The sequence below is a fragment of the Pleurodeles waltl genome, chromosome 10 (assembly GCF_031143425.1).
Source record: "Pleurodeles waltl isolate 20211129_DDA chromosome 10, aPleWal1.hap1.20221129, whole genome shotgun sequence".
In the NCBI taxonomy this organism is placed as follows: Eukaryota; Metazoa; Chordata; class Amphibia; order Caudata; family Salamandridae; genus Pleurodeles; species Pleurodeles waltl.
This window is the reverse complement of record NC_090449.1, coordinates 803,065,076-803,092,713: the sequence shown is the minus strand read 5'-3', so window position 1 is coordinate 803,092,713 and position 27,638 is coordinate 803,065,076. Positions and strand designations below refer to the sequence as shown.

At 43.9% G+C, this 27,638-nt stretch overlaps 1 protein-coding gene across 1 annotated transcript in view; it reads left to right on the top strand.

Moving 5' to 3' along the window:
* DNAH11 (dynein axonemal heavy chain 11) overlaps positions 1-27,638 on the top strand; it is a 2,866,633-nt gene that overhangs the window by 2,496,207 nt on the left and 342,788 nt on the right. The window contains exon 69 of the mRNA XM_069211469.1: positions 22,690-22,860. Coding sequence (XP_069067570.1) covers positions 22,690-22,860 — 171 coding nt within the window. The remainder of the gene's footprint in view (positions 1-22,689; positions 22,861-27,638) is intronic.

Here is a 27,638-nt window from a genome sequence, read left to right as displayed (position 1 = left end):
TACAACCTTTTCTTCCACACTCACTGTGCCCCAGCATGATTGGCACATGTTTCCCTTTAATTTTCTTTCTATGAATGCAAAATGAAAGTAGTTTGTGAACACCATTCCCTTTGTTGAAAAAATACAGCAATATGTCAGAGACATAGCCTGACATTTGACATTAGCCTTTGAAGCTCAGCAGACATGATAAGGTAAATGCAGATTTTAAAGGCATCTTTATTTATTGCTTGAACTTTTGCAACCCACCAAAAGCCTCACGACCGACAAGTGGGTTGTGAACCACAGATTGGTAAAAAATGATCTAGAGTCTTTGCATCTAAAAGCTGCAATCAAATCACCCTAGTGATTTCTTTTGATTTCCACTTTCCTGCAATTAATAGCAGCTTTATAAAGGGTTCTGCATTGTGTTATTTCATCCTTATTTTGAGGGGATTCAGTGAGGGAAGCACACAATTAGCGATTGGCATAGGCACAGGAAGGATCAAACCACCTTGGACGACTGAAACTAATGTTATGCCTTGGTTGGTTCAATGAACTCTTAGTTGAACAATTCATCTTAACAAAGTTCTTCACAACCAACTCATTACATATCTTGTTTGAAAGAGAAATATAAAACACTTCTTCTTGGTGCTCACAGTTGTATTTAAAGCAGCAGTGGGATCTGGGAGTTTACAAACCAGGTAGAGGACATTGGTACTAGTAGCTAAATATAAAGTATCCATAGGATTGTGGTGAATGGTAATAATCAGCAGCACAAGAGGTAAATTTAAATTACTGTGATTGCCATAATTTTGTCAATGATCCCCCCAAACAAATGAAATGACAATGCAAATTTCGAAAAATTTAAATATTATGAATTGTTGAGCAATAAATGAGGCCAAAAAGCTTGAGTAAATTTGACCCCAAGGACATCAATTTTCAGAGGATTTTTAGTGTCCCGTTTGACAATTAACTCATAAAGTTGCATGCCCCAACCATCTGAACATAAGGGCACAATGTTCTTATCAGTCAGACCACTTCAATTGCTACCTCTCTTCCCCCTCCTTTTCATACTTGCAATGGACCCTTTGGTACGTCACCTCCAGGAAAAACACCTACTCAGAGGATTGCAATTCAAGACTGGACCCTTGTTAGTCTCCTTATATGCGGATGATATCTTCTTATTTCTACGTCACACCGTCACCACTTTGAGCCCGGTGATAGAGGAGATAGCTCAATTTGGTTATTTCTCTGGCTTACGGATCACTTGGCATCACCAGGGAAACTCGGCAGGAGCAATTGTATTCCCAGATAATTTCACATTTGAGTTGCCACATAGGATCAGATTATGGGTATACTGTGAGCATGTGAGTTCTGCACTAACACTAGTCACCATGCTGAATAAGTGCAAGAACAAGTGTAAGTAGGGCTGTGCCCAGCTTCTTTCTCACATCCTTCCAGTTATGGCCCATCCAAGCACACCTAAACCCTCTATTGTGTATGGCTGTCTAGAAGGAATACGCAAAACCGAATTAGCAACTATACCTCGTCATGTGACCCAGTGATAGGCTGCAGGCACCAAAGGGATAAGGCAGGAAAAATCCAGCTTTCTAAAAGAGGCATTTTTAAAATTGTAATTTGAAATCCAACTTCACCATAAGTTAGAATTTCCATTACAATTCCAAAGTCACCACGCACGAATGGGTTAACTGTTAACTGTTAACAGTTGAAAGTTTCAGCTTATTACATGTAAGAAGGTAAAGGTATCCCCAATGTTATCCTATGAGGGAGGTAGGCCTTGCAGTAGTGAACAACAAATGTCTGCAAAGCTTAGAAGTACATGCCCAACATTATGAGTACTTTGCACCCTGCTCTCTGAGCTGTTCAAGGCCTACCCTGGAAGTGACTTACATACATTAAAAAGAAAGGTTTGGGCCTGGCAAAAGGTTAGTTATGGAATTAAATATCCATGTTATCGGGGTAGAGCACAAGTTTAGTCTGCATGCCGAAATCATGTCACTGAGCATTTTTTCAACACTGTTTATTATGAGTAAAATAACGTGTGCACTCTATCACTTGTTTTGAAAAGGTTTATTTTTTCAGGTCAAATTGGCAGTTTAAAACTGCACACGTGTGCTGCAGTGGGAAGCCTAAGACATGTTTAAAGGCTACTTTAGTGAGTTGCACAATCAGTGCTGCAGGCCCACTAGTAGCATTTAATTTATAGGCCCTTGGCACAGGTAGTGCCACTTTACTAGGTACTTACAAGTATATTAAATTTGCAGATTGGGCATAGGCTAAATCGACCATGTTTTAAGGATAGAGCGCAAACACTTTAGCTCTGGTTAGCAGTAGTGAAGTTTGCAGAGTCCTAAGGCCAGCAAAAACAAAGGCAGCAAAACAGGAGGTCTGAAGGCAAACCCACAACAAGGATGCCAGTTATAACAGGATGAAGTTGATTGACTGACCTGTTAAAAAAAAAAAGAAAGTGCATTAGTAGGACCTTGATCAAACTGATCAGCTGCTGCAGGTTAAGAGCCCATAGAAGCAAGTTGCTAAGGACCAGCAGGGTCTTAAAATTCACTGTAATGCCATCACCCCCACAGCATTTCTTAGAGAGACCAAATTAAGCTACCCTTCTGACCACTAAGATCTGCTACCTGGTCTCACAGTTGTACCAGTATAATAGTATAAGTATGTATGTTTGTGTAGGTGTAACTGTGTATATATATATATATATATATATATATATATATATATATATATATATATAAAACAAAGAATTTTCACAGCACTCCACAAGTCCAATTATTTATCCTTTATTTCATTAGCATAGCCACCAACGCGTTTCAACTCACCTGGAGTCTTGATCACGGTAGTTAGTCCCTTTACTGTTTTTACTTATATACAAACAATCCAGGAAGCCAGTAATGATGCATTCTGAATAACGTAGTTTTCAAGTAAACATTATAATGATCTCTAAGGTTAAAAAATAAAGACGCAAATATATACAATGAATAGAGGTGCTAAAATATATCATATAAGCTGAATTACCATGATAATATGAAATTAGAAAGCCTTACTATATAATTCAATGCAAAGACAGCAATTAAATACATCCTAATGCTGTCTGTACTTTAGAGATTCAGTAGGATAAGGCTGTTGATGAAGTTTTCAATGGATGAATCAATGACATTCCTAATTTATGTCATTTTTTACCAATCTATACAATTATTTAACATGACATTCCATATATACATTTATTTACATTTTTTCACCATATATATTTTTTTTATTATTATCTTATCCTTCTGTATATTTATCATTGTTGCAAATCATTGTCATGAAAATTCTAACTCATACAGACTACCTTTGTTTTGCGTTTGATATATATTTATATATATAGATTTAAACGTCACTCTGTTACTCCACCCATAAAGATCCAGGCACAGACCCGTAAATGGAGATAGCACTTGCAGTGCCATACACAAAATTAAAGCATACATGTGAAACGTACACCTAATAAAGAACACCCCTTCAAAGTCCAACAATATAGAATTCAAAAGCGGGTCACAGAGATAATACAGCAGATGGCACATTTTCAGGTGTCCTATGCTAATAGTATTGAGTCTGGGTCCATTAATCACTGCACAATAATACCACTAGTGGGCTGGGGGACTGGAAAGGCTAGAAAAACTGCATTAAAATATTAGGAAAAATGCATAAGTTACTGTGTCTAGGACTGCTTATATAAGTCTGTAAATATATGCTTAACCCACTCTCATTCATGAAAATAAACATTGTGCTTCAAGAGAAAACAAACCTACAGCCCGTAGTGGGAAAATGATTCATAAAATCAAGGTCATGCTTGGTAAATGCTCCTGTGATAAACATGAAAAAATTGTAATGTGTGGGTCCCTTAAACAAAGAAAATTAATGAAATCTTAGCTTAACATGGAATCAGTCCCTCGAGAAGAAACGGGTAGGGGGTTGATGGATAGCCGACCTGATCTTCCAAGAAGTCTTCTGTCCAGTCCCTTTTCTCTCCTTCCTATGAATGTGAAATTTGAGGTGAAGCTCAGCATCAAGACAATTACAGAAGCATCAAAATTAAAACATATGAGAAGCAGAGACAAATCCAAACATTTGTTTTACTCTCCTAGATGCACTCTTAGTTCTTCCTCCATATCCAGCCATGTGGGGCTCTCGGTTTCTAGATCTACTATATATCTAGATTCAGTTCTACTTAACTTCATTGCTCTGTCACCCCCTGTAGGTTGACTGTTAATCTGCTCTATTGCATGGTACGTGATCAAATTCCTGTTGCTGAAATGAAAATCACCAAAATGATGGGCCACTGGGTAGTGGTTGGCATTATTGTCAATGGCCTTCATGTGCTCACTATGAACATTTTGCCACACATGCATTCAAGGACATAAATTACATAAAAGGAATTACAATTCAACAATTGGTCTATCCCCTTAGCCATAAGGAAGCAATAATTCCTTGGTGATGCTGCTATTCTTGCAAACTTTACAGTTTCTGCGGGGATAAAAACATTTTATACCCCATGTGTTCTGTTCATGTATCTTTGGGAATTCACTATGTACTAGTATGTCCCTCAGGGATTTACCTTTCCTGTATTTTATGCTCGAAGTGTCCTTTATTTAATTCTGAATAATGGGGTCACATTTAAGCATTTGCCAATTCTTAGTTATTACTTTTTTGATTTCTCTTGAGTCTTCACTGAATGTGGTGATAAATCTGATTTTCTCCTCAACCTCACCCACATTTGCACTCTAACTCTCAAATAATAAAGACTCTCTTGTTCTCTTTTTAATCCTTTCTTTAGATTTCTTTAAGACCCGATCTGGGTAGCCACATTCACTAAATATATTGACCGTCTCCGGTTGCTCTGCTAGGACAGAATCCTCTGCACTGCAGTTTCTGCAGACTCTTCAGAGTTTATCAGTCATGGCACACTTCGCTCATAAGGAGCGGGCGGGTGCGGTGCACAGAGGGAGTGGTAGGGGGTCTAAAATTTAATTAAAATAAAATAAAATAAAAATACCTGGATCAGCCGTGCCGCTCCTCTTTCTCCCATCATTGCTGCAGGTACAGGCTCCCAGCCTGTCTTGCGGCCAATCCTGACGCTGCTCAGAGCAGCGTCAGGATTGGCTGGGAGCGCCCAGACGGGGAGCCTGTGCGGGTTGTCTCCAGCCCAGCAACACAGTGCCGGGCTGGAGAGAGCCTACTGCGCATGTGTGTTTGGCCAGCCCGAGACGACCGGCCAAACATACATGCGCACTGAGGGGAGCACACAGTGCACTTCCTTCACTGCTCCGCACCCCCGTGGCCATGCCCCTTTAACAAACGAAACGATAATAAACATGGTTTATTATTGTTTTGTTTGTTAAAGGTTTTGCAGCTTCTGCTGCTGGTGGGGGGGTGACGCTCCTCCCCCCTAATGGAGGAGCCACACCTGGAGTTTACCAAATGGAATACTCAATTTAAGAGGTTCCGGATGATCACTCAACACATGCAGAATAGTACTGGCTGCAGTGGTGTTCCTAAAACGTTTGGTGCAAATTACCTTGCCCTTTATCTGAAACTGTACATCTGAGAATGTGACTGTCTCTTTACTAATTTCTGCAGAGATTTGCACATTGTACTCATTGTTATTGCGACATGTGGCAAATGTTTCTGTCCCTTCCTTGGTCTCTTGCCTTGTTCTGTACTAGGTGTAAGTTTCATGTGTATGTTTTGATTTTGTGTATGTCACTGTAACTGCTATTTCTGTTTATATTGAGGATATAACTGTATAATTTGTTTGTTTTGGGGCCTTAATATTGACAACATTGCTATGGAATACATGCATATTCTTTTCTTTTGTCATTATTTTGACATTGAAAGATGGCACTGTGTTCACAGGGATGTTTTTCAGTCCTACTGTTATTGTGTACTACACATCATACACACCTGTATGAGTACGGCAACTATGGTGTTTGGGTTGCCGTGAACAAGACGGTTGAAACGTGTTGAGTTGGGGCAATGAACAGCTTTTCTACACCTCAGCATGCCTAAGTATATGTCTTCTTGTTCTTCAAGGTTTTTAAAATATATATATATAAAAATAAATATTTATATAGAAATATATATATATATTTTCACTGAAAAAACAAAAGTTAACGTAACAATATAGTTAGGTAAAGTACTGTTTTAAACTCTAAAAACCACTGAAATTCCCCAGTTATAGTTATCTCAAGAAACTATCACTCACACCCCTGCCATACACAGTTTTCTGATCAATATTTTAACTGCAAATATTGGAGTGATTTTATCAATGATGTCATAGAAGATGTCATGAGTGATGTAATAAGTGGGGTAACTAGCAGCGCATGGTGAGAACGCCTAGGGCACCCACCATGTATCTGTTGGAGGCCACGGGGTAGTCCCAAGGCTCCTGCGACCCCAGTTGACTCCCCACATGTAGTGGGAGCTGGCATTGCTCCAGCCCAGAGGGGGCAGCTACTAATGCTGCTCTCACCGGGTGGGTGCAATATTTTGAACTGATTCCCTGACTGCAATAGTGCGGGCAGGAAAACAGACCAAAAGTCTGCTCCCAGCCAGCAGGAGCATTTTCAAAACTTCCACCTCCTGGGAGCAGACTCACTGGTGCGGGCAGTGAAACCGCTATGTACCAGGGTTGGGCTCCCCAGGGAATAGCTTTTGAGCCAACCCTAGGCAATGGAGTCCCTGGGACCATTAGTAGCTCAGGGAAGAGACTGCATTGCCCCCTCCCCTTAAAGAAATAAACACCTCATGCCCTCTGAGCCCCGGACTACCCCAGGATTTTTTTATTTTACTGCTGATATGTGGCTTGTCTGTGAATTTCCTGCAAAATCCAAAAAGAAAAAAAAATGGCATCAGGCAGCTCCCTCTGGGACCCCCACAGGACCTAGGGGTCAAGGTATCCCCACCTTTCCCCCTTATATCTTTTTTTCTTTTAACTTTTTTTTAGGACTCAGGACTGTGTCCTGAGTCCTAAAATGGCTGTCACCGCTTCCTGTTTGAGGTGGTGGCAGCCGATCAGATCTCAGATGAGATCTGTCAGGGTCTGCGGAGGCTCCACGTCCCTAAATATACAAAATGATTGAGCATTAATTGTTCAAAGACTGCTGAACAGTTCTATACCAAAACACTGGATCAAGATCTAGCTTTCAGCAAAATTTGGTGTAGGTCCTTTCAGCGGTCTGTGCTCTAGCTGTGTCAAACTTTCCTATGGAAAAATGAAAGCGTAGAAGATGTTTTGGAGCCCACTTTTTTCTCGGCCCTTGCGTGATGGATCTTTCCAAAACTTTCCAGACACAAACTAGAAATAAAATAGCACTTTTTTGGAAGGTTTTGTGGAGATTCGTCAAACAGCACCAAAGTTAGAGCCACTTTTGTGTGTATATGTGTATATAATGCATATATAGGCCCTCGTTATGACCCTGGTGGTAAATCCAGCTTACCGCCATGCTGACGGCCACCAACATACCGCCACCGCAGTGGATATCCGTTCACTATATTATAACACACACACCCCAATCTGACAGAATACAGCCACATACACTAATCTGCCAGCCCAAAGGTCAGTGATAAACAGGCGGTATCAAAACCAACACCGTTACGCCAACAGAACAACACCCATCACATTATGACCCGTGGATCACAACAGCGGACATTCAACAGCAGTAAACCATTGGTGGTACATACCGCTGCACACACAATGGACACCCACAAACAAAACAACACTACATTGGACAATTCAAACAACACACACCTGACACCCATACACACACACACACACCCACACCACTATAAAACACGCACCCACATTACCCACAACCCTTTACGATTACAAATCATTGGCACGAGACTGACACCAAGACCACTGCCACAACTACATATACACACCACATACACCCATACATCCCTCACGCACCCCACTTCACACACCCCAACACATTACCCAACACACCCTCACCAACACACATCACATAACACCTATGGCACTACAAAGGCACCCCCGTTTCACTGAGGAGGAGTTAAGGGTCATGGTGGAGGAAATTGTCAGGGTAGAGCCACAGCTATTTAGAGCACAGGTGCAGCAGATATCAATAGCCAGGAAGAAGGAGCTATGGCGCAGAATCGTGGACAGGGTCAACGCCATGGGACAGCACCTCAGAACAAGGGACATCAGGAAGAAGTGGAACGACCCACGGGGGAAGGTACATTCCATAGCAGCAAGACACCAGCTCTCTATCTAGAGGACTGGCAGTGGAACCCCACCTCCTCCTCCACAAATCACAGCATGGGAGGAGCAAGTCTTGGCAATACTGCATCCTGAGGGCCTGGCCGGGGTCGGAGGCGACTGGACTCTGGTAAGTCAACTTTTAACAATTATTACCCCCCTACCTGCATGCCATCACATACCCTCACCCTCACTCTCATCACTCCACTCCATCCCACACACTCCACCATCACATCTCTCTGATCCCAATGACAAGCCCTGCATGCTGTACCAATGCATGGACACCTCTCACAGCCCTGCATGGACCCTCATCACTAAAGCATGCACATCATAGGGAAACTAACAATCCCACAATACACCAACATACACAAGTAAAAGCTGGTAGGCCAACACCAACCATAGAGGGGAGCCAGGGATGTACAATATGTCATACACATGAAGCATAATACATCATTCACATCCCCACAGGTACCCCAGCCAGTGTCACTGGAGAGGAGGTGCCAGCACTATCCAGTCCCCCAACAGAAGAGGCCCACAGTGATGACAGTAACTCTGGTCTTCAGGATCTGGATGATCTACCTGGACAGCCGATTACCCAAGCCCAGTCACAGACCACCACAGATCCTCCCCCATTGGGAAACAACACCACAGTACCCACACCTCTGTCCCCAGGACACGTCAATCAGCAGTGTGCCCACCTGTACAGGGACCTAGGCCACACCTCATACCCAAGACAATCAGGGACCTGGGGTCAGTGGCAGTGAGCACACTGTTGAGGGAACAGAGGCACAGGCTAACAGGGACACTGGGAGGACTGCTGTGCGCCAGGGGGAGGACAGGAGCAGGGAACCGATTATCCAGGAGACACTCTCTGAGATCCTGGGAGCCTATCAACATTCCCTGGACACAGTGGGCCAGATCCTAGACAACGTGCAGGAGGCTGCAGGAGGGACAGTATCAGGGGATCAGGGAGGACTTGCAGGCCATCAACATCACCCTAAACTCCAGAACAGGGATGCTGGCAGACATGGCCAACATTATAAGGGAGGCAGTAGCACACCATCGGGTGCTGCAACTAACCAGTCATCTAAACAGCCTTCCACTTCCGCTTCCACTAGTGACCAGGAGGCCCCGCCACAGGACCCACAGGCCACCAGCACCCCTCTCCCTGCAGAAGGTGAACCACCCCAACAAATGTTCCCTGTGATCCAGACAGAAGCCAGGGACACTTGCCAAGACCCCTGCCAGGAAATGAGACTCTCCTGATTGTCCCCCTTGTGTCCTACTCAGTCACCCTGTCCACCTTGAACTGCTATTGCTCCCCTTCCTCTATTCCCTTGGACAATGCACCTGTGCTACGAACAGACTGGAACAATACCCTGGACTTTCTTGCATTATCACCCCATCCCATTGTACTTCCCCCTCTATATATTAGTACTACAATAAACACCCTTTGATATAAATTGATTTTGAGTATTTCATGTATTTCAAATATATATTGATTGAAACCACTGCAAATGAACTGTACATAGAATGAGCATATAATCATTGACCTGTAGCTGGCTGTTGTGATCACACCAGGAGTATTTGTCAAATCACCAACACCTGCAAAATGAATAGCCAGAGGTAACAGTAAGTGTGCATAGAAGTGGTATATACCAGCACGCCAATGCCACACAGAATACAACCAAAGACATTGAAATGGAAAGTTGCACTGTCTCACCTGTGTGTCATTGGAAGTACTGACGTATCACAGATGTTCTGTTGCCCACATCCTCTTCTTCTATCTCCTCATCCTCACTGTCCACAGGGTCCACTGCGGCCACAGGGGCATCTACAGTCTCCTCCTCCTGCAGAAAAGGTACATAGCGTCTGAGATCCAGGTTGTGTAACATGCAGAATGCCACCACTATCTGGCAGACCTTCTTGAATGAGTAGCACAGGGATCCACCTGTCAATTAGAGGCAGCGGAACCTGGCCTTCAGGAGGCCAAAGGTCCTTTCAATGATCCTTCTGGTTCGCCCATGTGCCTCACTATAACATTCTTCTGCCCTTATCCTGGCATTCCTCACAGGGGTCAGCAGCCATGATAGGTTTGGGTAACCAGAGTCACCTGCAAATATTGAGGGGCAACATTTAGCCACACACTATCCTATATGGCCAACACCGTTTGGCATACAACAACATATACTGGGTGGGAACCGGGGCTCACCGATTAGCCACACCCTGTGCCTCTGTAGTTGGGCCATCACATTTGGGATGCTACTATTCCTCAGGACAAAGGCATCATGCACCGACCCTTGATACTTAGCATTGACGTGGGAGATGTACTGGTCCGCCAAGCACACCATCTGCACATTCATAGAGTGGAAACTCTTACGATCCCCGAACACCTGTTCATTCTGGCAAGGGGGACAAATGCAATATGTGTTCCGTCAGTCGCCCATTTATATTGGGGATATGTCCCATTGCATAAAACCCAGCCTTAACAGTGGCCAAATCCTCAACCTGGGGAAATGCAATGTAGCTTCACATATGTCTTATTAGGGCAAACAACACTCTTGTCAGCACTATTGAGAACATTGTCTGTGAAATTCCTGCTGCCAAGCCCACTGTCACTTGGCAAGAACCAGTTGCCAGGAGATGGAGAACTACTAGCACTTGCACAAGAGGGGCTATCCCAGTGGGCTGACAGATAGCAGATATCAGGTCAGGCTCCAATTGGGCACACATCTCTGTGACTGTGGCCCTGTCCAGTCTATAGGTGAGGATAATGTGCCTGTCCTCCAGTGTAGCCAAGTCCACCAGGGGTCTATACACAGGGGTATGTCTCCATCTCCTATTCATCCGCAGCGGTAGGTATCTGAGTGACAAAAGAGTGAGGAGGCTGTCACAAACTGAATAATGGAGCCACAACAGTAGACTGCAGTCTGTAAACATGTTATGGGATAGTGTAATTCGTCAAGTATCTGTCTATTTATCCTGTAACGCAGCATTATTCCATAGTCCTATTCCCCCCGTGAAATGGCGTCCACCTTTACTGTGTGGAGGGACAGGTGGAAGTGAGGTAATGCCACTGACGTTGTGCGCCATGGTGGAAGGCGGTCGGGAACTGCCGTGCAACTCCTCATTGGTTATAATTGGGCCCTATGGGGTACAGTCGCCAATGGTGATCTACGCTGGCAGTGACGGTATGCACCGCCTCGGACGTGACTGCCATTTTCTATCATATTCCTCACTTGTTTCTTGGCCTTACATAGGAGAGGACCTACACTGCATGTGCTGCTGTGACCTGTGTCTGGAACCTACCATGGCCCGTGTGACCGGGGAAAGGGCCCCAGCCTTCACTTTAGAGGAATTGGAGAGACTGGTGGATGGGGTCCTACCCCAGTACGGACTGCTCTGTGGGCCTCCAGACCAACAGGTGAGTACACTGTGAGCACGATGCATGTGGCATGAATGCAGGGAGTTGTGTGTGAAGGCATCACATAAGGGGGAGGGATGTCCTCTTGGCTGGGTACACGTTGAGTTCAGAGTTTTGTGTGTGCCAATAGTGATGGAAATGGGTATGGTGGGCCTTTCATGTTACTGGCTGTTTGTCTAATGGTGTTCTCCTGTCTGTTTTGCCTCTGCAGGTCAGCGCCCATCAAAAGAAGGGTATATGGCGTGCCATCGTCAAGAAGGGGCGGACCCTGGGGGTCTATGGCAGGCGGAGCACCCACTGTCGCAAACAGTGGGAGGACCTGAGACGCTGGGCATGGAAGACCGGGGAGGCCAAGCTGGGGTTGGCCTCCCAACGTGGAAGGGGTGCCTGTCGGACCCTGACCCCCCCTGATAGCCCACATACTGGTGGTGGCCTATCCAGAGCTGGATGGGCACTTGAGGGCATCACAGCAGCCACAAGGGCTGGAGGTGTGGTAACCAGGTGGTGGTTGTGTGTCCTTGGGTGCCCCTAGGCCAGGCCAGACAGAGCAGCATAGGTCCTCTCGTGGCTAAGGGTCTGAAGAGGAAATACTTTTTTACTATTTGATCAATCTCTCTGTACCTATACGGCCACCAAAAGCAATCTCTTATCCTTCTTTTTGTCAGTGTAGAACCCAAATGACCATCATGTGCTTTCTTAATAATAATCTCTTTTAGTTCATCTGGTGGAACTAACTTGTCATTTCTCAAAAGAACACCGTCCTCAATGGTCGGTTCATCAGAAATCTTAGAAAATGGTTGAACATTAACTGCTATGGCCTTTTCATTAGGCCAACCCTCTCTGTCGTATTTTATAATCTCACACAAATCTTGGTCTTTCTCCAATTTCACCTTCCACTCTCTCTCTGAACATACATTCACCTGTTCCATACCCACTGTGGCCACCAAACAAGTGTCATCATCATAACTCTTTTCATCAATGTAATTTGCTAAAACCGTCTGGACAAATAATAAGCCCTCAAATTACTTACACCTGATATATGCATAGCCTCAAACTGATACTGCATTAATCTAGCTGTAAATCGTGCAATCCTAGGGGTACCCATTTTGTTGGTAGTGCCATTGAGAATAGAAACCAACGGTTTGTGATCTGTGTTTAAAATAAAATGTCTACCTCAAAGATAAGTTCTGAATTTTTCTATGGCCCAATAACAAGCCAATAACTCTTTCTCTATTGCAGAGTGAAATGTTTCAGGGTCCCTTAAAACTCTTCATGCAAAACTAAGTTTCCTCCATTTCATTCCTTGTCTGTGTAAGGACCACTCCCAAACCTACATTGCTTGCATCTACAGTAAGACAGCATTGAAGAGAAGGATCATAAGGTTTCAGAACACCAGCCTTAGATAATTCCAGCTTAATCTTGTCAAATGCACACTGACAATCGGTATCCCACTGAAACATTGTCTTAACTTTCAATAGATTAGTGTTAGAAATGGGGTTTCTGGTTGACTAGGGTATGCACCTCAACCAGGCAGAACCTACCCACTCTAGTCAGGGCTAGGGATTTACACGTCGAAGATAACCCCTGCTCACCCCCTTGGTAGCTTGGCACGAGCAGTCAGGCCTATCCCAGAGGCAATGTGTAAAGCATTTGCACAGCACACACAACACATGTGACGCAAAATGTACACCACAAAGTAAACACAACACTGAGCTATGTAAAAATAATCTGTATTGCACCAAACATAATTAGACCAACATTACACGTAAGTAATACCCTGCTACCTTAGCAGTTGTAAGAATGTTACACAAGTTACTAATATTCTGCAAGAGTATGCAGTGGTCACTTTAGAACACGTAAGTACTCAAGATTCTGCAACATAAGCAGTAGTCAGGAATGATAGCAAAAGATATATGCCCTTGTCATGAACAATTCCTAAATACCCATAAAAGGAACATTAGAGAATATACCACAAGTCATAAAAATACATATCAGCTAGACATGCCCATAAAAAGGAACATTAGCACATATATGTAGGAACAGTAAACAGGGAGGAAACCTAAAACAACCAAAAGTCTGTACTAGGCTCCTAGAGCCTAGATTCCCTAAAATGTACCTGCTTTCTGGTGGAGAGGCACTCCCAGTGCCTAAAAGATGAGCACAGGGGTCCCCGGTGCTCCTGTGCGCTAGACCGGGACCACGCAGTGCTTTTGGTGGAGAGAGGGGCAGTCGGCACCCTCTCCTCGTGAACGGGCCCCTCCGGGGGCCTATGTTCTTGGTGGGGGGCCTGCCTCGGCCACCTCACACCCTGTCCGTGAGGTGGGGGCCGGCGTGGCCCAGCGATAATTAAGTGGGCAAAAGGTGGGAAGGGACCTTCGTCGAGGTCTCCCTTCCCGATTTCAGCGGAAGACAAAATGGCCAAAAACAGGAGCGTCCCGCTCCTTGCGCAGCGACCGGGGAAGGGGGGGCGCTCCCCGCACCTTCCCTGAGTCCTGCTTGGTGTGAAAGGAAATTCAGACCCCTCCGAGGGCCCGAGGGAAACACTCGCCCACACACCCGATGTGGTGCGTGATTGAGTGAAGCTGCTCCCGAGCCGCCGGGAGGCTTCCTGCAGAACCGAAGGCGGCTGGTGCCCCGGGGGCGCTTCCAGAAGCGGGAGGTGCCTCAGGGGCGCCGAGAGGAGCACGCTTGCTCCGGTTCCTTTGTTTGTGTGCAACGGGGGCACTAAGATGAGCGCGGACCTCGCGCTAAGGGAAACTTCCAAAAGCCCGGCTGCGGCGGTGATTTTTGGGGCTCCAAATAAAGCGCTTTACACAGCGCTAAGACCAAATCTGCAGCCTGGGCTGCGGCGGTAATTTTTGGCAAAAGCAGCGCTTTGGCAGCGCTAGAGAAAACGCAGTAGATAGTGTTACAGGGGTCAGGGGCCACAGACCCCTGCCCCTGGGAACAACAAAACAAGCAGGATTACAGGGCTGGTGGGCCCAGCTACAGGCCAGCACAAGGGGTGCAGATGGTGGCAGTTCCTCCTAGTGACCAGGCAAGTCACAGGTCAGCACAACAGCAGCAGTCCAAGGTGGTTTCCTGGTGAGTCCATGCATCAGCGCTCTGTGTCCAGTTTCAAGTTCCAAGAGTGTTCAAATTGTTGGGAAAATTCCCCTGTACTTATACTAGGGTTACAGTGTGTCTTACAATGGCAGGGAGAGGAGGTTCCAGCCAGTTACAACTGGTTCTGGGAGTGCCCCGTCTCTCCTTTCAGCACAGGCTCCAAACATCAGTGGGGGGTTAACAACCCTATTGTATGAGGCCAGGGCACAGTCTTTACAAATGCAGGTGTGCCCCGCCTCTCCATTCTCTCAGCCCAGGAAGGCTTTAAAATATGTAGATACACCTCTGTCTCACCTCCACCCTCCCTGTGTTCAGGCTGTCTGAGAAGTATGCACAAAGCCCCAACTGTCAGTCTGCCCAGACGTGGATTGGAAACAAGCTGCAAAACACCAAAGTCATAAGCACAGATAAATGCGCACTTTCTAGAAGTGGCATTTCTGTGATAGTAATAAAAAATACACCTACCCCAGTAAGCAGCATTTCTCACCACTATCACAACCATACCAAACATGCCTACGCTACCTCTCATAAATCAGACAATACCCCTTACACATAAGGCAGGGCATTTCCAATGCAATCCTATGAGGAGGCAGCACTCACAGCAGTGAGACACCAAGTTAGGCTGTTTGTCACTACCAGGACAGGCCACGCAACATGGAACATGTCCTTCCTTCTACATACATGGCACCCTGCCCAAAGGGCTAGCAAGGGCGTACCTTAGGGGTGACTTACATGTAGTAAAAGGGGAGTTATGGGCCTGGCAAGTAAATTTAGATGCCAGGTCCCTGTGGCAGGAAACTGCGCACACAGGCTCTGCGCTATCAGGCCTTAGATAGTTTTGACAGGCTACTTCAGTGGGTGGCGCAAGCAGCGCTGCAGGCCCACTAGTAGCATTTAATTTACAGGCCCTGGGTATAGGGATACCACTTTACAAGGGACTTATAGGTAAATTAAATATACCAATCAGGTATAATCCAATCATACCAAATTTGTAAGAGAGAGCACATGCACTTTAGCACTGGTTAGCAGTGTAAAAGTGCTCAGAGTCAAAACGTCAGCCAACAAAGGTCAGAAAAATAAGGAGGCAAAAAGCAAAAAGTCTGGGGAATGACCCTGTAAAAGGGCCAGGTCCAACAATTAGAAATAGGCCTAAACGTGGTCGCAAACTCTGAAATGAAACGTGAGTAAAATTCACATAGTCCTAAAAATGGCTTAACTCCTGTTTTGTCATTGGGCGGAGAAGCTTCAACAATGGCCTCAATTAAACCTGGTTTTGGGTGGATACCATCAACAGAAATTACATGTCCTAAATACTCCACAGATTACTTCAAAAACTCACATTTTTCCCTTTTTAAAACCACACCATATTGCTCAAAAATCTTTAGAACTTGATACAAACTTTTGTTATGTGTTTGTATGTCTGGTGCATGAATCAAAACATCATCTTGAAAAAAGCAAATGTTAGAAATATCCTTAAGTAGCGTGGTCATGATTTTCTGGAAAACCGAGGCCTCAGATGCAAGCCCAAACGGCATGCAGCAAAATTGGAATGTTCCTGAAGGTGATACAAACACTGTTGAGTGTCTACAATCTTGTGTCATTTCTACTTGATGATATGCTGAAGCTAAATCCAATGTACTGAAAACTTTTGCATCTCATATGGTAGACAACATTTCAGTTATTTTTGGCAAAGGATGTGAGTCCACCCAAATCTCTCTCTTTAGTGACCTCAAATTCACACACACTCTCAATCCCCATTTATTTTCTTCACCACCACCAATGGGGAAAGCAATAAGGAAGAATCTATGGCTTCAATAATACCTTTGCTTCTCAAACTCTTAAGTTCTTTCTCTAATTCATCTCTGATACTGAATGGAACACTTCTCAACTTATGCTTAACCGGTCTAGTATTCTCTTTAATTTTGATATTATGTTTGAAACCTTGAATTTTCCCCAGTTCACCAGAAAACACTTTGGGAAATTTGTTTAACAAATTTTATATTTCATCTATGTCCCTTATCACAGCCACTTGATCACTAGTGCCTGGTCGTAACACCTTTCCAAATAAACCTTGATGAAACCACACAAGAATGTTTAAGCCCTTTACTGCTACAATTTTTGTTTCCAAAAATGCGTCTGCCCCTGAATTCCATAACTTTCTAAAAATAAAAACTGGAGTTCAATCTTTCTCCCTTCATAGGAAACAGGTGCTCTGTCCGGAGGAAACAGGGTGCGCCCTTCCCATTTCTGACCGAATAGTTTTTGTGTGATCATAGTGATCCTAGCCCCAGAATCAACTAACAGACGTAGTTGTTTATTGCCCACTTGTACTTCTACGTAAGGGTCAATGCACTGTTCGGGATCCCCACTGTTTATCATGTCATCACTAACCACCAATACCATATCTCGCATCTCCTCCAGCAAACTTTCAGTGCTATCATTATCATCAACAACTGCCATGACTTTGTTGCCACTGCATTTCCCACCTTGACACACTTTGGCAAAATTATCATTTTTTCCACAACACCTGCATCGAACATTCAAAGCTGGACAAGATTTGATCCCATTTTGATGCAAAGCATTACCACACCTAAAACATAAATTTTTTTACTTGAAAAAACTACTTTGGTTAGAATACTTATTGAAGGATTGTTTCTGTGTAACATAGTGTACAGATGCTTTGTTTGTCCTCCCGCTTTCTTCCTTGGCCTTGATAACACTGGCTTTACTGTCTATAAATTTCTCTAATTCTTTAGTCGATTTTATAGAACTCTCAATTCTTTTCACGATTTTGATCATCCCTACTGAGGATGGATTGTCCAGTGACTATAGCTTCTGCTTAATTGATCTGTCTGTACATTGACATGTAAACTGGTCTTGCTCAGCTGATCATTCAAAGTTCCAAACTGACACTCTGCAGCCAACGTTCTGAGGACGAAATATAGTTATCCATATCTTCACCAGGTCTCTGCTCACATTTGAAGAATTTATGTCTAGATACAACTAAACTGGGTGGAGCATCAAACCTTTTGCTACATTTTTTAATAGCCTCTTCATGTTCATCCATTTCTTCTCCTTCGAAATTTTGAACGTCTGGAAGATGTTTAAATATAGCACGTCCTTCAAAAACAATTGAATGAAGAAGAAGACATTTCTTCCATTCAGGTCTAAGTCGTGCTGCCCTTATTGCTCCCAAATGTGTCTCGAAAGCATCATACCAATGTTCTCCGGGACTCTCAAGAAATGGTGGTGGAGGGTTTACGGACTGCATAGCTTGGATAGTTAAATAAAATTCTCAAGTTACTAATATCCAAAACAAATTTAAATTTATTAAATTTCCCTCCTCCACTGCATCCTTCAAATATGTTTTATCATGTCTGTGCTAGTCAACTGTCTCTGAAAAAAACCTCTGTTATTTCAGGCTCAATGGCTAAATGATGTACACAAACACAACACCAACACAAAAATGAAAAAACAGTGTCCCAAAACAATTTAGTTTATATTGCATAACTACTGCTTTAGTCCATTAGGTTAATTTCTGTAGAAAATAGTTCTTGTTTCATGAAGAGTGAAAACACCCCCCCAAAATGGCTGCCATTTGCTTACTGTTTCTAAGGTAAGTGGGGCACAGAAAATCTCCTTGATGCTCGGTGCTGCAGGAAGTCAAAACGGAAGGTATCTGAAATATCCAAAGATGTTACTAAAGCCAACCGACATTGAAGGTAACACTCAGATCCGCGTAATGCACTTGAGGAGAAAACAAAACTCCTTTGTCGCTCTGTCACTCTGTTGTCTTGTTCATACGATAGAGCAGACACCGAGTTGCTGGGTTTGTGTTGCTGAGGTGACCGCTTGTCACCAAAAACGTAGCAGATACACCATCAAAAATGAAGTTTGATTAAAAGACTTATTCTGAAATACAAGATACAGATGTCACCTCAGAAGGATCCAAGCGTTTTCTTTTTTGCTGCGTCCTCCCGTAAACCATCGCTATTCCCCATATTCCATCCGGCACGTTCCCACTAAACATTCCCTTGTTCTGCAGATCATTCTACATTCGCCTAACTCTTACACAATCCCAGAGAGTTTTTCAGTGTTTATGCTGGACTGGGTGGGAAAAAAAGGGGGTGGGCTAGCTGGTGTGTATAGAAACCACTTGATTGGTAGCTTTTCTGCAGTCCCTCTTTCTTCTGACTGTGAAGCACTGGTTTTTAAGTTTGTATTTAATAATAATGCCTCTTTCAGTGGTTTACTAAGTTACTGACCGCCAGATCCTTGGTCTGCATTTTTACAAAGCATCTGTCAGCTATTAGAAGCTGAGGCAGAGAATGCTGAATTTACTGTTTTAGGTAATTTTAATTTCCATTTGGAGAATAAAGAGGATAAGGATATAGAGGGTCTGATAGACTTAATGAACTGCCTGGATCTGATTCAGCTGGTTACTGTTCTAACTCATTCTGCCGGCCATACACTTGATAGCATTTTTTCCAATAACATGGCACTGTCTTTCACAGAAGCACTACAGCTATCATGGACAAATCATGCTGTGGTCATGTTCAATGTAAAGTGTAAGAACGAGACAATCCCAAAATTTCTGGTAACTTTGCCAAACACTACTTGTCTCTGGCATAAAATTTACCCCACTGAGCTTGATGATAAATTGCGATCTTCACTACATATGATGACAAAAAACCTTGACCTTGACACCCAGGAATATAAAGTATGGCTAAGCTGGTGTTAATCAGTTAGCTCCAATAACACAAACTAGTAACAGAAGGCAGTCCCCTTCTCAGCCTTGGTATTCAGAGAAAATTAAACAGCTCTGTCGACAACAAGCGTGTAGATGGAGGGATAAATATGACCTTAGTGAAAAATCACTTAATAAACGGAAAATCTCTGAATATAAAGCATTGATCTACTCAGAGAAACTCTCATAAAGATCTTTTTGTAACAGTGAAAAAAACTTGCTAAGATTGTAGAGCCTGATAACACTGAGTAGCCAATCATTATGTGATAGTATTGCATCTACTTTTCAGGCCAAAGTGGTTGACATCTTTAACACCTTTACCGTGAATCAGGTGCAAGGTCTCCTAACTTCTATGGGGTGAAGGTAGAGAGCACCTTTCCTGTGGCCCATCCTAGTCCTCCAGAGGTACCCTTCTTTCCCGACTCAACAGTTCTTTCATCTTTCTCTACTTTAACTGTAGATCAAGTCCAGGATTTAGCACTAACTATTAAGTCAGGCTCAGTTTTGGACCCCTGTCCCTCTGAGATACTGATACAGATTCCTACATTAATAGCTAGCCACCTAACAAACATCTTTAATTAGCTGATTAATCAAGGCTACTTTCCAAAAATTGGGAAATATTGCCCCTGCAAAAAAAAAAAAAATCTCAATTCCTCTGGACCTTAACAACTATAGGCCCATTTCTCGTATTCCCTTTCCCACCAAGATAGTGAAAAAGGCAATCTGTAAGGGATTTATGCTTTTTCTTGAAAGTCATAATCTTCTGGATTACACACAATTTGGCTTCCGAGGCCACCACAGTGTGGAAACTGCCCTATTAGAGGCCTCTGAGAAACTAAGAGCCATTTTGGATAAGGGTTTTAGTGTGGCTCTGATTTTATTGGACCTCTCAGCCACATTTGATCATGGATTACTGATTGACTGCATCAAGGAATTGGGCATCAGGGGCTCTGCTCAAGTCTTTTCTATCCCATAAAGAGCAATTTGTTGCCATGGAGGGCTACACTTCCAGCTCCTTTCCCCTTACATGTGGGGTGCCTCAGGGCTCACCCCTGAGGCCAACCCTATTCAAGCTGTGCATCACACCACTAGCCAACCTTATAAAAAAAATGGGGTTCTCTGTAGTAAGCTATGCAGATGATACCCAGATAGTGGTCTCCATATCTGGAGACCAGGATGTTTGCTGCTGCCAACGTTTGTAGTTGCATGCAGTATATCAGCCATCGGATAGCCAAGAATTATCTAAAAGTGAATTACGGCAAAACTGAAGTTCTTTTACTTGGCAACCGCATGTTACTTTGGTCTCCCGATTGGTAGCCGTCAGAACTAAAAGATATACCTGTCCTTGTCTCCAAAGTCAAACACTTAGGAATTATGTTTGACAACAGTTGAACTTCATTGGCTTCCGGTGCCGAAACACATTGAGTTTAAGCTGTTTTGTATTGCTTTTAGAGCTTTACATGGATCAGGCCCGGACTATTTTAGGAAAAGATTTTTTCAGTATGTTCCATCTAGACCTTTAAGATCTTCCACAGACCTCTCTTTAGTCAGCCCAAAATTTGAAAGAGCTTGTTGTGGTGGAAAAAGTTTCATTTATGGCTCTGCAAGACGCTGGAACTCTGCCTTCCCAATTGAAGAAAAGCACCTTTCTGTCTTCCTTCTGGGAAAATCATAAGATGTGGCTTTTCAATCTTTAGGCTAGACTCTGACTTCATCTTTTGGTCGTCTTTCTTTTGATTCTGATTGGCAAGTGCCAACACACCCACCTGCATATGAGAGCTTTACAAAATCCTTTTTCATTTGATTTCATACCTACCGAGGATTGAGCTTAAGGTTGTTCATATGAGCCTGACTGGACCCAACACTGTTTTTGCAAGTAAAATCCTTGGTAAGGCTGCACAGTCATACCATGTAATACACACAAAACTTCACAGTTATGATGAAAAATGTTCCTAAAATATTTTTGGAAAGCACACATACTGGAGTCTGACTTCCCGAGGGGAAAAAACCAAAGTCAGACTGGCCCACGGGGCAATCCGGAAGTGTTGATTGGCTTGTATGACAGTGTGTGGGCCAGTAATTTGGCAGATTGTGGGCCTATTTTATGGTCTGGTGTGGTGTTTGTACTGTTGATTTCCCTAGTGTTTAATTTGTAAAATAAGCAGTGCCAGTGCCTAAACTGTTTTTTTGGGAGCCCGTGGCTGGCCTGCTGAATGTTGAAGTTACTGAATACCAAGCCTGTCTAGTCATGATTCCACCTCATGCCTCTTTCATCCACCAACCTAAACTCCATCTTACTCTTGTTGGTTCTTTTTCATCCCTACTTTCTCCCTTTGTCACTGTTTTCCTGCCATTCTCTTTTGCTTTCTTTCCCCCTTTCCTGCTTTTCTCGTTTTTGTGTTCTCAGTCAAAATCTAATGATGGAAAAGTAAGTTCCAATCCAAAAACAGAGTGCCAGTGGGGCCCACCTTACAGTTCAAATTAAGCACTGCAGCAAGCACAAACACATGCAATCTCCCATACCTTGCAAAACACCTATAGGGCGTCCCTTTAAGTTCTAAACTGCTCTGATTTGCCGATTTCCTGTCCCAGACCGACCCTTTAAGAAGCAGAACAATTTTTACACTCTGCAATTGTGATGTGGACAGTAAGACACCTGTATTTCAGTACCGGAGGATTTTATGAGAATAATTTTGAAATGGACCTGAAGACTAAGATATGAGTGAGAGGGAAATAAGCGATATAAGAATCTTCTCTGGAAAGTAAACACAAAAAATTCCTGAAACGCATCCCTATTGGTAACTGTTAGGAGTCATTCTTGCCCTTTTGCAGGTGCAATGGCAATTCAAAAATCCACAGAAATGCATGAAAACAGTAAGTTTGACAACATAAGAAAGCTGACGATCTATCGGAGAATAAGGCTGCTCTATCTATCTATCTATCTATCTATCTATCTATCTATCTATCTATCTATCTATCTATCTATCTATCTATCTATTGGTCTGTCGAGGAGTCTTTTATAAATAGCTGTTTGTTTAAAGTCAAGAGAAGAAAACTGAAGATGTGAAGATATTTTAAAAAAACCTTGTGATGTATCCACATTGTCACGATTTTTTTGTTGTGTGTTTTTCCCCTTAGGCCTTCAATGCGGTTTTCCATAATTCCATTGAGCATGCGGCTCACTCAGAGGATGTTAAAGAGCGAGTCTTCAGCCTGATAGATTCTGTCACTTATTCCGCATTCGTCTACACCAACCGAGGGCTTTTTGAAAAGGACAAACTAACTTTTGAGTCCCAGGCCGCCTTTCAGGTAAATCTAATCTAAAACATTCTTTAAGTTCACAAGAAGAACTTCAGTAAAATTGTGGAATTGCCGTTATTACCACTGAACGTCAATATATTTATTTTCATAAAGTAAACACGCATGCTTTTTAGAAGCAGATATATTAATTTGTCTCAGAAACAGCTACAATTTGTTCAATGAATTATAAGTGCATATTCTTTCACCTTACGGATCGCCAGCTCATTGACATCATTGCATATATTCACATAATGTAAGTGGTTTTCAATAGGCTATGGAATATTGTGGTATTGCCTCTACACTATCAGTTGCAATGTTATGTATTGACAAATGAATTGAATTGAACTAAGATGTTCGAATGACCTTTTAGATTATATATTTAAAAACAGATAGGGCAATACTTTACCCTATCTTAATCATGAGGAAACACACTGGTGCAGCAACACATTATTTAAGAGTTCACGATGATTGAATTTCATAGCACTGAGTACGAATAGGAAGTGTAATTTTATTATCATCATTTTAAAACTGTGCCACTTAACTGGTTTACAGTGACACACAAGTCTGATGCTCCCTCTGTCTATTTTTTAAGTGCCGTTTTAGGTCGAGCATATTAGCGCTCAAGCGCTGCTTTTCCAACATGTTGGTATATATGTGGGCTTTTAACCACGCCCACCTCACTCCCATCACTTTTACTCGTTCGTGGGCTTGCCTTTCAAAAATCCACTGATGACATTGGTAAATGCTTTAAGTTGGTCCCGCTTTGGAGCGGTTTTGTTACCGCCTTGGGGACCCACCCTGTTACATGGATAATTGCACGTTTGCAGATATGTTTGACTGCAAGAGCACTTGTTTATACAGTCGAGCGTGCAAGCACTCTGGACTCTGTTGTAATCTCTCTGTGGGCTTTTAACCATGCCCATGTCATGCATGGGCTTGCCTTTTAAAATTCGCATGATTTTATTTGTGAAAGGCATGCATAAGTCATACTTTTTCCGGTGTTTAGCCCTCTTGGAGCGCACTGGCAAACTACTGAAAACATACGAGGCTCCATGTTTTCAGCATGGTTTCTGGACTACTTTTTCTTTTTATTTCCTACACAGCTTAATCTCGCTGGGTTTTACTCAGCGCAATCGCTCTCGTTTTTTTATTTTTTATTGTACATTTCCGCCATCCCCATCCGCACCCCTGCCCGCCCTCCCCTTGAGATTGCAGCGGCAGCCGCTGCACATACGCATTGCCACGATCCTCTAGTTTACAACGCCAATAGATGTAACTCGTGCAAACGCAACACCCATTGCATGGCAAATGCTTGTTTCCCTTGTTTCCCGCCTACTCGTCACTTTACTCACTGGCCCAGATTCTTTGACTCAAGATAAAATGGATCCTTCCAATGACCTGTGCATTATAAGATCGCTGTAGAGACACTGGTTTTCACAGACCTAGGGCCCCCAGGCCACCGGTGCCCCTCCCCGCCTTCTTCTGACACAGACACCTTCATCCTTCCAAGGCTTACTCCACTGCTCTATGTAGCGCTACAAGCCCCACTTCTTTTCTAAAACTACATATCCCAGCGTGCAGCGTTAATGCAAATGAGTATCTCAACTGCAGCCCTCCTCGCAGTCTAGCAGCAGTGACGTGTGTACCTTCAGGTCCTACTGCTTTATAGCACCTCAAGCTATAAATGTGAGTCCCCGTGCGTTTAACTGGCATTCCTGCATGCTGCTGCAGATCGGTGAGCTTGCAACGTGAGCCTTGTAGCTACATTTCCAGTGGCAATGTAAGTCAGTGGCACAACTCACGTGCTGCAAGCAAACTGGCAGTCTTGTGTGAGCTGGTAATTCACTTTTCCAGTTCTTTCAAGGGTGGATTGGCTCACTGTCTCAGGGCTGGGTCTCACTCTCCCTAGGTGACCAGTTCTGTTCTAGTGCACGCTTCTCACTCTCCAAGTGCTAAGGTCTCAGTTTTGCTTGGGTAGCGTCACTTGTTTGAGCTCTGTCCATCCTCTCCAGGTGAGGCAGCTCACTCGCCCTCTATTCTATTGCTGGCTTCCAACTCTCCCAATGATAGGTCTCGGTTTTGCTTGGCTAGGGTCTCGCATTCTGTCCGGGACGTGAGTGCCACCTGTTTGGAGCTGAGTTCACACGTTTCCAGAGATGTCTCACGTTCCCTGAACTGTTAGGAAAATTTTCTAGAGCTGGATTGTCACTCCCCCAGGGTGAAGACTTCTACCACAGCAGGTGTGAGATCTGTTCATTCGCACTGCATTCTGGTAACTGTAGTGCTGCATTTGCAGTGAATACATACAGACAGATAAAGGAAATACCTTACCTGCGTGAGCCATTCACGCCTGCCATCTGACAGTTCGTGTGCTCTGATGTGTAAATGCAACATTATTATTAAGCGCCTTGTTATGTCGTTGGCTATGAGTAGTGAGCCAATCATTTAGGGGTTAGCGTCATGCAAAGCACGTGGTTTTAAAATAATACACAGACACAGAATGCGATTATTGCATGCCATGGGCTGCTGGTGTTACGGGCATTCTTACTGTCGTTCGTGTGCACCGCCTCATGCTTTTATTAATTCAATTACGTCACGTGGACAGAGCCAAAATCACCTCACAGGCACAGGGGTAAAAACAACACCCCCCGCTCTGCAACAATTAACAACTTTAAACAGTCAGAGCCACAGTTACGTCACTCCGGCTGCGACTCAACATTCCTCCAAAAATTTCAAAAATGAAAACACCATATCATGTACATATATTCTTACACTCATAGTAGAATAACATAAGACAGGGTATCTAGTGGGTCACACCTTGGAAGAGAGCGCAGGGACCAAGAGTTTAAACCTCATAATCTCTTAGACGAGTGGAGGGCACCGGATTTTGGCGCAGATTGTACTGTGTGCGGGATGTTCAATCGCCAAAAGGAGGAGGACGGTTATCAGTCACTTCGACAATTCCCATTAGACACAGCGATTGGCTTGGTTGATCAGAGATTCTCCCATGTTGTCGGGCAGGGCAGCACCTGACTGTCATAATCACCTGAATCATCAGGATCAGCAGCGGCAATGGGCAGTTCCATAGGTGAAGGTGAATACTGTTGCTTAAATGCTGAAATGTTGCGAGTGACTTCCTCAGATCCATGGTGAGCAACAATCATAGTTCCTTGCCTCTTCACTACAGTCCAGGACCTGAGATCTAAAGGCAGCCTAAACTAACTCCCTGTGTTTCGATCTTTTAGAAGAACAGCATTTTCCACTTGAACATCACAACTTTTAGCTTTGCAGCATCTGCTCATCTTGTCGTTAGCAGACTGATGATGCTCCAGAGTTCGATCTGAATCCATGGGTGGGGGAACCCAACTCGCATGGTGAGGTATGGAGTCATGGACAACCCTTCCCATCAGAAGATGTCCTGGTGCACAGCCAGTGGTGGAGTGTGGAGTGAGCCAATAGTTTTTCAAAAACAAATAAAGGACCATTTCCACACTGTCACGACTGGCTGCAGCAATGCGAATAGTCTTATTCAAAGTTCGCATAAACCTCTCAACTTCTCCATTGGCTTGTGGCCATCGCAGAGTTATCCGCCTATGCCTTACCCCCATTGAATTCAGATACGCTGCGATCTCCTGGCCGTAAAAATGCGGGCCATTGTCAGTTTCGATCTCCTTGATGAGGCCAAGGGTGGCTACAATCTTTTCAATCTTTGGAATTACTTCCTGAGCAGTCAGGGCCGGTATGATCTCAACTTCTGGATACTTTGAATAATCATCAACTAGCACTAACATGTGCCTACCGTCTGGCAGACTGCCAAAATCAAGGCTGTTCGACTCCCAAGGTTTGTTGGGGTCCCACTTCCATTTTTATTTGAGCAGGAAGACTGGGACTGTCAGCAGCTTGACACCATCCACACGATCTCAACAGAGTCTCCACCTTGTTGACTATGAAGGGAAACCTACCTTGGTCCTCAGACGGTTCTTGGTTCGAACCATGCCTTGGTGGCCAGCATGCACCAACTGGACTACTGAATCAGTGAGGTGGAGGGGATGACCAGATGGTGCCCACGAAGGAGACATCCTTCAGGGTCAATAGACAGCTCCTCACACACATGATACAGACTTTCCATGATGCGTCGAGACTCTAGATCAAGAACTGACAACTGTTTCTTTACCACATGCCAATTGTTGCCTTGGATGACACTGATCGCCTTCTTCAGACGTTCATCTTAATTAGTGGCCTGGCGGATCAGTGGAAATCGGGAGAGGTCTGGATCATTCAGCTACACGTCGTACATATTCCTCAACATCATTGACTTCAGCTTCTTGTTCAGTGGCTGCTCTGGGGTGTCTAGATAAGTAATCAGCTGGATTGTGGGACCCAGGTTTGTGAATAATTTGACAGTTGTGCTCCTGTAACTCTAGATTCCATTTTTCAATTCTGGGTGGAGGCTTAGAGGCAGTACCTCTAAAAAGAGGAATCAAAGGCTTGTGGTCAGTCACAACTGTAAAAGGGTGGCCATAAGCATAGAGATGGAAGTGCTTGCACCCCCAGTGTATGGCAATCACTTCTTTTTCAATTTGTGAATACCACTGCTCCGTGAGGGTGAGAGAGTGGCTAGCATATGCGACCGGAGCCCAATCATTCTCATTTGTCTCTTGGAGTAGCATGGCCCCTAATTCTTTTGGGCCAGCATCGACTGCAATGGTAGTGGTTCTTTTAGGGTCAAAATATTGAAGAATGGAGTCTGCAGACAGGGCCTTTTTTGTGGCCTGAAAGGCAGTTTC